Source organism: Leucoraja erinacea, chromosome 26 (genome assembly GCF_028641065.1).
Source record: "Leucoraja erinacea ecotype New England chromosome 26, Leri_hhj_1, whole genome shotgun sequence".
Taxonomy (NCBI): Eukaryota; Metazoa; Chordata; class Chondrichthyes; order Rajiformes; family Rajidae; genus Leucoraja; species Leucoraja erinaceus.
Genome location: NC_073402.1, coordinates 28,678,044 through 28,688,644, shown reverse-complemented (window position 1 = coordinate 28,688,644; position 10,601 = coordinate 28,678,044). Strand labels below are relative to the sequence as shown.

Sequence of the window (10,601 nt, the reverse complement as noted above, 5' to 3'; positions counted from 1 at the left end):
CCAAGTGCAGACCCGTTGGGTGTGTTCCCCCAGTGGGGGGCGGCATGTGGCGCCCCACACGCATGCTAACTACCCCCCTTGATATTATATTAATATTATTAATTTGCTCGGTCGCGAAATGTTTTCGATTTTTGCCGGGAAAACATAACTTAGTGCAGAACAACCAACAATTTTTTTCTGGCACTCTTGGTTCCTGAGCCTTGCCTGGTTATCCGTGATTCTGGACCAACAGGGGTCATGGCCTCCGCGAGGAATCGCGCGGTCTCCCTAGGCCGCCGGGAAGCTGAGATACCGGTCCGCACAGTCAGACTCAGAAGTCGGGTACGGTAAATGATCTGCCGGCTCTGGACGGCCGGATTTCCAGAGCCCCCGCCTCCTGGGGGGAATTCGACCCGCTGATGTGAAGTCCCCGTGAGGTCGAGATCGACCGCCTCACCCAATAGACAATAGGTGCAGGAGTAGGCCATTCGGCCCTTCGAGCCAGCACCACCATTCAATGTGATCATGGCTGATCATCCACAATCAGTACCCCGTTCCTGCCTTCTCCCCATATCCTCTGACTCTGCTATCTTTAAGAGCCCTATCTAGCTCTCTCTTGAAAGCATTCGGAGAACTGGCCTCCACTGCCCTCCGAGGCAGAAAATTCCACAGACTCACAACTCTCTGTGAGAAAAAGTCTCAGTTCTAAATGCCTTAACCCTTTTTCTTAAACTGTGTGGCCCCTGGTGCTGGACTCCCCCAACATCGGGAACATGTTTCCTGCCTCTAGCGTGTCCAAACCCTTAATAATCTTATATGTTTCAATCAGAATCCCTCTCATCCTTCCAAACCTCAGAGTGTACAAGCCCAGCTGCTCCATTCTCTCAGCATATGACAGTCCCGCCATCCCGGGAATTAACCTTGTGAACCTACACTGCACTCCCTCAATAGCAACAATGTCCTTCCTCAAATTAGGGGACGAAAAACTGCACACAAAACTCCCGGCCTAGTCACCACATTTTCCCGGGAGAATTCCGCGGGTGAAGTCAAGTCAAGTCAAGTTTATTTGTCACATACACATACGAGATGTGCAGTGAAATGAAAGTGGCAATGCTCGCGGAACAACAAAACAACCAAACAAATTATAAACACAATCATAACACACATATTATTTTACATAATAAATAATAGAAGGAAAAACGTTCTGTAGAGTTAGTCCCTGGTGAGAAAGGCGTTTACAGTCCGAATTGCCTCTGGGAAGAAACTCCTTCTCAACCTCTCCGTTCTCACTGCATGGCAACGGGTGAATTTCAAGTGCGTGCGCTTGTCCAGTTTAAAGGTGGTGCTGGCCCCGATCAGTTGCCGGAAAATCAGTGACGGACGTGTACTTCAAAGTGCCCTTCCCTCTGACCTCTACAGATGGAACTCAAGTCTGCTGGTCCGTCAATTCCGAGCGTCATCGTGGACGAGAATGGGAACGTCATCGACAGCGTAGACCCCGCAGGGGAGCCCATTCAGTTTGTTTTCGAGGAGATTGTCTGGCGGCAGGAATTCAGCTTCGAAGAGGCCGTCGGGAAACTGGAGACTACTTTTTATCCGTTCAAAAAGGTAATCCATAAGATTCCAGCATCCCCCACCCAGTCTGAAGAAGGGTTTCGGCCTGAAACGTTGCCTATTTCCTTCGCTCCATAGATGCTGCTGCACCCACTGAGTTTCTCCAGCATTTTTGTCTACCTTCGATTTTCCAGCATCTGCGATTCCTTCTTAAACAGATTCCAGCATCTGCAGTCCCTCATATCTCCTGCGGAGATATGAGGGACTGCATATGCTGGAATCTTATGATGGACACACAGTATTGGGGGGGAGACCTCTAAGTGGGTAAAAGTTGAGGAGATTTCAAAATGGAGGCAACAGGAACTGCAGATGCTGGAATCGTGCATCAAATTTGTAATCTTGTGTGTGAAGATGTGGCCCGTTCTGAAACCTCTCCTATCCATGTTCAAAGGTTCTTTATTAGTCACATACACCAATTGGCGTAGTGAAATGTGGATTGCCATTGCAGCACATAAAAAAGACAACAACCTAACAACAATAAAGAAATTTAAACATAAAAAAAACATCCCCCACTGTGAGGGAAGGCACAAAGTCCAGTCCCCATCCCCATGTCCACCCATAGTCGGGCCTACCTTTACGGAGGCCCGATGTTCCAGGCCGTTCTTGCAGGATGGTGGTGCTCCGGCGTCGGGAGAATCCTCACAGCGGTTTGGGAAACCTGGAACGGCAGCTTCCTTTACTGCCTGTCTTGCTGAGTTATCCCGCCACTTCCAGTTCTAATGGGAATTGGAACTAGGAGCCTCCAAACTTGCAGAGATGAGGAACCGCAGTTGGGTGAACAAACCACGATGGAACGGACCATGAATGAACAAAGGAGGAGGACTGGCTGAACTTTGTTGCCTTCCACCGCAGTGAAGAATGCTGTGGTGGATGTTTGTGTTCAATCTTATTGTGTATTGTGTGTTATTTTTAAAGGGCCTGTCCCACTGTACGAGCTAATTCAAGAGCTCTCCCATAGTTTAAAAAAATCAAACTAGTGGTAAGCAGATAGAATGTACGTAGCGGGTACGTCGGAGATCGGGGACGTCTCTTGGCGGCTCGTAACGCTAACGGCGGGTACTCGGGAAACGCGGTAAGCTCGTGAGGACTTGTGAAGATTTTTCAACATGTTGAAAAATCTCCAGCATTTTTGCGTGTTGAAAAATGTCCACGAGAGCCCCGAGTACCGACGAGCGGCCATTACCGTAAATCTCCGAGTCCGAATCAGGGGAAACTCGGGAGAACTCGTGAATCACTTGTACAGTGAGACAGGCCCTTTGGTGTGTCGTCGCTGGCAAATTCATTTCACTGCACCTTCGGGTGCATGTGCCGAATAAAATTGACTCTGACTTTGGTGGAATTTTACGTCGAACACAAAGTGCCGGAGTAGCTCAGTGGGTCAGGCTGGGTCTCTGGAGGACGTGGATGGGTGATGTTTCAGGTCGGGTCTCTGTTTCTTAGCTTTGGTGACTCAGCTGGTCGAGAGAGAAGAGTTAACTCTTTGGATCATTTTCTTTCCAGGTTTCCTACCATCCCTTCATCGAAGCCTTCGACCGGGCCAAGGCAGAAGACAAGCTTGTGCATTCCATACTACTTTGGGGGGCCCTTGATGACCAGTCCTGCTGAGGTATGTTCTAGTCTTCAGTCTGTGCAGTGATTAGTCTAGTTTATTCTCATGTGTACCAGAGTACGGTGAAAGCTTTTGTTGTATGCGGCGATCCTCAGCCTTGCCTAAGTGCCAACCGGGTCTGGTGCCAGGTGAGGGTTGGAGCAGTGTCTGTGGGGATGGGGGGGACAGAGGGGACAGTGGCCGTGGATCTGCATTAGTTCACATCACGGCTCATTGCACTGAAAGCGAGATTCTGCTCTTTTGCTTTGTGTAATGCGAGCTTCCCTTTGTTCAAAGGTAGGCAAAAATGCAGGAGGAACTTAGCGGGTGAGGCAGCATCTTTGGCGAGAAGGAATAGGCGGCGTTTCGGGTTGAGACCTTTCTTCAGACTGATGTCGGGGGGGTGGGGGGAGGGAAAGGAAAGGAAGAGGCAGAGACAGGCTTGTGGGAGAGTTGGGAAGGGGGAGGGGAAGTAGGGAGAAAGCAAGGACTATCTGAAATTAGAGGTCAATGTTCATACCGCTGGAGTGTAAACTACCGTAGTGAAATATGAGGTGCTGCTCCTCCAATTTGCGCTGGGCCTCACTCTGGCAATGGAGGAGGCCCAGGACAGAAAGGTCAGATTCGCAATGGGAGGGGAAGTAGAAGTGCTGAGCCACCGGGAGATCAGGTAGGTTAGTGCGACATCACTTGGACAAGAGTCAAGAGCATTTAATTATCATAGGTACTGAAATGGAACTATGAAATTGTTACTTGGAGCAGCATAACAGTACTCAGATTACATAATAAACCCCCAAAGTTCCACAAACTGAACGCCCCGTTTTACTTCTCCTTCTCCCTCTGGAAGGCGACTCCGGACTGTCAAAGCTGCCACAGCCAGACAGAAAAACAGTTTTTATCCCACAAGTAGTTGCTCTACTCAACAGCCAAAAATCTGTAGCCTCCCTTTGATCTGGTATTTTGTTGGTTCACATGCTTGATCAATAGTGTTTTATCATGAATGTTTTATTATTATTAATGTTTAGTGTTTTCTGAGTCATTCGAAACTGTCACTGTATGTCACGTTGTTACTTGTGGGCGGCGGAGCACCAAGGCAAATTCCTTGTATGTGAATACTTGGCCAATAAACTTACTTACTTACTTGTTTGTGCAGGATCGGGGCGGACTCTTCGAGAGACCGTTCTCGATGAGTTCGCCCGTTCTCTCGCTGCTGAACGAGAGCTTTGTCAGCAGCTGGGCCCTGGTTAAAGAGCTGGAGGATCTTCAGGTAAACGCGGGAATAAGGAGCGATCAGTTGGAATCCCGAAGCGGTCGGCTTAAACAGGCTCGACCTCATTGGGAGGTTCACAGGAAATATGTGAATTCAGTGAATGATTTAGGATCGAACATAGAACATACTGTACAAGAACTTCGATTCACCTTGTTTGTGCCAGATATGATGCCAAGGACAATTCTTAACTGCCTGCACGTAATCCATATCCCTCCATTCCGTGCCTATCCAAAAGTCTCCTAAAAGCTACTATCATATCTGCCTCCACCACAACCCCTGGCAACGCGTTCTAGACACTCACCCCACTCTGTGTAAAAAAAAATCTCGCCTTGCGTTTTTCTTTGTCTCCCCTTAAAGCCTTGCCCTAGAGTATCTGACGTTTCCATCCTGGGAGAAAGGTTCTGACTGTCTACCCTATCTGTCCTTCACATAACTTTGTATACCCTGGATGCGATATTATTGCATACTTATATGCAGTAGCTGCCAGATTAAAGATAAACGATAGACACAAAATGCTGGAGTAACGCAGCAGGTCAGGCAGCATCTCTGGAGAAAAGGAAGAGGCGAAGTTTCGGGTCGAGACCCATCTTCAGATGTCACCTATTCTTTTTCTCCAGAGATGCTGCCTGACCTGCTGAGTTACTCCAGCACTTTGTGTACTTTCAAGCATTTTGTGCCCTTCTTTAGAGACAAGAGGTAGGACAGGCAATCCAAGTGTAGCTGGAAGCTCCTCTCGGGGCCAAACAACATCAAAGCTGATTTAGTTTCAGTCTGTTGCCATGGAGTTGGTGATTGGGGAACTGATTGTGAATGAGATGGAAAATAGTCTGTGTGTGAAGGTGCACTATAGGAAATGCAAATGGGGGTTTTGTTTAAATGGGAAATTCTGCACTGATTGTGTTAACATGCTGTGAAGTTCCAATGAGAAGGAAGTTCCTTGCTAACACCTTTTGAGGTTTGACTAGAGCATAGGTGGTGAGTTGTAGATGTGAACATGTGGCTGATATGTGTTTTATTTTCTCTAGAGCAACCAAGGCAATGAAAAGCATGCCCGTTTAGCAAGCCTGCATTTAGAACACTATAACTTTCCTGTTGAGATGATGATCGCTTTACCAAATGGAAATGTGGTAAGTCCACTTGCCTGTTGATGTCAGTCAAAACCAGCTGCTCATCTTATCTGTTTAAGAAAGAGCTGCAGATGCTGGGAAAATTGAAGGTAGACAGAAATGCTGGAGAAACTCAGCGGGTGAGGCAGCATCTATGGAGCGAAGGAATATGTGACATTTTGGGTCGAGACCCTTCTTCAGACTGATGTGGGGGAGGGGGGGGGGGGGGGGGGAGGCGCTGGGCATCACTCTGACTATGGAGGAGGTCCAGGACAGAAAGGTCAGATTGGGATGGGAGGGGGAGTTAAAGTGCAGAGCAACCGGGAGATCAGGCAGACTGAGCGGAGGTGTTCAGCGAAACGATCGCCGAGCCTGCGCTTGGTCTTGCCAATGTACTTAAGTTGACACCTGGGATAGCGGATACAGTGGATGAGGTTGGAGGAGGTGCAAGTGAACCTCTGCCTCGCCTGAAAAGACTGTCGGGGTTCTTGGTTGGAGCCGAGGGGGGAGGTAAAGGGACAGGTGTTGCATCTCCTGCGGTTGCAGGGGAAAGTACCCGGGGAGGGGGTGGTTTGGGTGGGAAGGGATGAGTTGACCAGGGAGTTTCAGAGGGAACGGTCTCTGCGGAAAGCAGAAAGGGGTGGAGATGGGAAGATGTGGCCAGTGGTGGGAGTGTTGGAGGATTATATGCTGTATGCAACGGCTGATGGGGTGGAAGGTGAGGACAAGGGGGACTCTGTCCTTGTTGTGAATGGGGGGAGGGGGAGCAAGAGTGTGCTGGGGGATATCGAGGAGACCCTAGTGAGAGCCTCATCTATAATGGAAGAGGGGAACCCCCATTTCCTAAAGAATGAGGACATTCCGATGATCTAGTGCAGGAAAACCTCATCCTCAACGAAGATGTGGTGTAGACGGAGGAATTGGGAGTAGGGGATAGAGTCTTTAAAGGAAGCAGGGTGGGAAGAAGTGTCGTACAGATAGCTATGGGAGTCAGTAGGTTTGTAGTAGATGTCGGTCAATAGTCTGTCTCCTGTGATGGTGACGGTGAGATCAGAAACGGTCGGGAGATGTCGGAGATGACCCAAGTGAATTTCAGTGCAGGATGGAAATGGAAATACTCCAAATGCAGCCTCACTGACGTTTGTACAACTGTAATATAACATCCCAGCTAGTATACTCGAGACCCTAACTGATGAACGCCAAAATACCAAAAGCCTTCTTTCCCACCGTACTTCCCTATGATTCTTGGTTTGTTTGACGGCACAGTGACCTAGCGATAGAGCTGCTGTCTTACAGCGCCAGAGACCTGGGTTCGATCGTGAACTACGGGTGCTGCCTGTACGGAGTTTGAGCGTTCTCCCTGTGACCGTCTAGGCTTTCTCCGGATGCTCCAACTTCCTCCCACACTCCAAAGATGTGCAGATTTGTAGAATAATTGGTTTCTGCAAATTGTTCCTAGTGTGTAGGAGAGAACTAATGTATGGGTGATGGACACGCTAGAGGCAGGAAACATGTTCCCGATGTTGGGGAGTCCAGAACCAGGGGCCACAGTTTAAGAATAAAGAGTAAGCCATTTAGAACGGAGACGAGGAAACACTTTTTCTCACAGAGAGTGGTGAGTCTGTGGAATTCTCTGCCTCAGAGGGCGATGGAGGCAGGTTCTCTGGATGCTTTCAAGAGAGAGCTAGATAGGGCTCTTAAAAATAGCGGTGTCTGGGGATATGGGGAGAAGGCAGGAGCGGGGTACTGATTGGGGATGATCAGCCATGATCACATTGAATGGTGGTGTGGCTCGAAGGGCCAAATGGCCTACTCCTGCACCTATTGACTATTGTATCATTGGTCAGTGCAAACTCGGTGGGTCAAAGGACCTGTTTCTGAGCTGTATCTCTAAACTAAACCAAACTCAACTTATGATTGGTATTAACAGGTTCACCACATCAATGCAAACTATTTCCTGGATGTTACTTCCATGAAGCAAGACGAGATGGACAAAGGCCTCTTTACCTCTTCACGGTTCGAGGACCCTTCCACTGCAGCTTACGTCCAGTTTTTGCAGGAAGGGCTCGAATTGGCCAAGCAGTTTGTACCGTCATAACATCGGAATGAAACTGGGGAGTGATCTCGCTGCTCCTCCCTTGCATGCCTTGGTGCATGGATCTCGCTAACTAAATGCCCAGGGAACCCAGTAAGTCGGACTTCAGAAAACCAAATCGGAAACCCTGAAGCAGACGACTTTTGTAGCTGAAGTCTGTATGAGGTATATGTTGCTCTTCAACCTCCTAAGATGATGAATCAATCGTTCTACGTAAATATTGCTGGGCGGAATGAAGAGCTACAGTGAGAAACTAGTGTTGCTCTAGTTATCACTGAAAGATTTCATTGTCGTTTTACGAACTCTCCTTCTCCCATTAATAGTCGGAGAAGAGGAAGTCAAAGAAAGAAAGTCAATTTCAACACTTGTAATCAGTATTATTTTACATTCTCACCTCTTTTTCAGGTAAAATTTTAATGATTCCTGGCAGGCTCCAAGACGTCAATGAATTTCATATTTCCTGTTCAGTAAGCAGTGCTGGTGAGAGTCGGTTGCTGAATTAGTTCCTCACTGAAAGGGACTTTGATTATTGGAGCTTGAATCCTTGCCTCCCTGCCCTCTCCATCCTTGTTCCCGTATCAGGATATTTGAGTGATTTGCTTGAAACCTCGTTACAACTTCAGGTCCCAATACTTTTTTTAATTGCCTGCTTTGAAGAGATCTTGCTCCTCCATTATGCAAATGTGCAGCTCATTAATGCTGTACATTCTCACCTGCTCTGCAAGGTCAACAGAGGGGAGGGCAAAATGGGAGAGAGGTCCAAATACTAGGTGTGAATTGTTAGATTTTAGCCCCCAAAGTTTTCAATACAAGCTCATTTGTAAAGGTTAAGGTTCAGATAAGGAGCAAAAATGCAAGAGTCTGGTTTGGGGCATAGGATCTGTTTGTCTCCAGCCCCTCAAAATTGTTTCAGTCAAAACAATTGGCACAAAACCTGTGTTGGCGTATACTTGTTTTTTTTTTAATGAGACTGATTCTAGTTTGCAGGGAAACCACTCTTTATAAGGCCCTCAAAGTCAGCAACTATGCCTCATAGCCAATAGTCAATAGTCAATTTAATTGTCATTTGGACCCCTGGAGGTCCAAACGAAATGCCGTTTCTGCAGCCATACATTACACACAAATAGACCCCAGACACAACATAATTTACATTTTACATAAACATCCATCACATTGCTGTGATGGAAGGCCAAAAAAAAAACTTATCTCTCCACTGCTCTCTCCCCCCCCCCCCCCCCCCCCGATGTCAGAATCAAAGTCAAAGTCAAAGCCCCCGGCTGGCGATGGCGATTGTCCCGCGGCCATTAAAGCCACGCCGGGTGGTGCGAGGTCGCACACCGGGTCTTGGTGTTAGAGCCCCCGGCGTGCGCTCGCAGAGTCCCGCGGCCATTCCAAGCCGCGCGGGGCGGTGATGTAGGCCCCGCTCCAGGAGCTCTTCGACCTCGGAACTCGGGCGGGAGAAGTCGCCGTGGCGGGAGCCCGGAAAAGCGGTCTCCCTCCAGGGACCCGCGGGCTCCCGGTGCCGCCGTCCGCAGACCCGCAGTAGCAGCTCCGCATCAGCAGCAGCAGTGGCAGCAGAAGCAGCGCTCACACCGCTCCACCCGCTCTGGGCTCGGCCAGCTCCGCGACGGTGAATTGTCGGCACCAGAGTCCCCGGCTTCTTCTGTGGAGGCCGCTCCTCGTTGCAGCCCCAACGACAACTGAGACCCGACAAGAAAAGGCGGGTCTCCAGTGCAGGGAGATATTCTGTTTGTCTCCCCCCCCTCCAAATTGTTTCAGTCAAAACATTGGCACAAACCTGTGTTGGCGTAACCTGTACTTGCTTTTTTTAATGAGACTGATTCTAGTTAGCAGGAAAACTACTCTATATAAGGCCCTCAAAGTCAGCAACTATGCCTCACAGCAGCATCCTTTATCTGTTACAACAACTTGAAAAAGAGAGACTGACTTGTGACAACTTTTGCAAACTGGAAGGTGTATTTAATATACTACTTTCCAATGCAATTATTGAGCTTTCGGGAAGATGGCCCATTTCCTGCATAATAACCCAGTTTTGGTATTAGAACCTCTTGCAGTAATTTACAAGCCTGATTCGACTAAATTTGAATCAACAATTAAGCCAAAATTGTGAAGGGTTTTAAGAGTAAATTAAGCTAAACTGTTTGCGCTGACTGAAGAATTAATAACTAGAAGACCACACAAATGTAACGGGGGAAAGGATGGGAGAGCAGCATAGTCACCTGAAGGAATGGGATGGATGTTTGAAAGGCAAGGTTTGTTGGAAATAGAATTAATTGTCTTGTTGAAAGAGCTGGCAGCTGTGCAGAGAATGAATGGTCCTCCACTTTTGTTAACTCGCACAGAATTAACCTAAATGACAATTAACCACCCCTTAAAAATTGTTAATGAACGGTAAACCTTTGGTTATTTTGTCAGTCTTCAGAACCAAAAATCCATCCAGCTCACTGTCCCATTATACAGCAGCAATAATGTTGTTATTGTATTGGGTCTGAACGGCCCTGACTCAAAACGAGACCAATCCATGTTCTCCAGAGATGCTGCCTGACCTGCTGAGTTATTCCAACATTTTGTGTTGTGTGTTGTTATCCAGTCAGGATTCTACCAGTACTCTACACCAGGTCCCTATAGTAGAGGGGAATCCAAAGGTTGGAATGCTTTAGGAACCAGTGAACCTATGTATCTCCTTAGTCTGCTTGCATCCAACCATATCATCTAATGTTCCACGTCTCAAAATGTTATTTTTGATATGAATCTTGTCAGCGTTCTATTTTGGTAAATCTGTATTGAATGCTTCGGCCACTGCCCAAGGAAGACTGCTGTGGCCCATAGCAGAATTTTAAACTGTTTCCACTTTCTTCTGCTAAGAGAGTGTTTGCCTCACAATGCTGGAGGGATCTTCACCTTCCATGCAGACAACTCCTCTATCCT

The 10,601-nt window shown here is 47.9% G+C and overlaps 1 protein-coding gene across 1 annotated transcript in view; it reads left to right on the top strand.

The window, feature by feature from the left end:
• Nucleotides 1-8,031, top strand: part of selenon (selenoprotein N) — a 19,754-nt gene extending 11,723 nt beyond the window's left edge. The window contains 6 exon segments of the mRNA XM_055656582.1: nucleotides 1,399-1,587; nucleotides 3,094-3,199; nucleotides 4,335-4,369; nucleotides 4,371-4,448; nucleotides 5,477-5,578; nucleotides 7,488-8,031. Of these exon segments, the coding sequence (XP_055512557.1) occupies nucleotides 1,399-1,587; nucleotides 3,094-3,199; nucleotides 4,335-4,369; nucleotides 4,371-4,448; nucleotides 5,477-5,578; nucleotides 7,488-7,655 (678 nt within the window). The 3' untranslated portion in view covers nucleotides 7,656-8,031.
• Nucleotides 8,032-10,601: the final 2,570 nt, after the last annotated feature.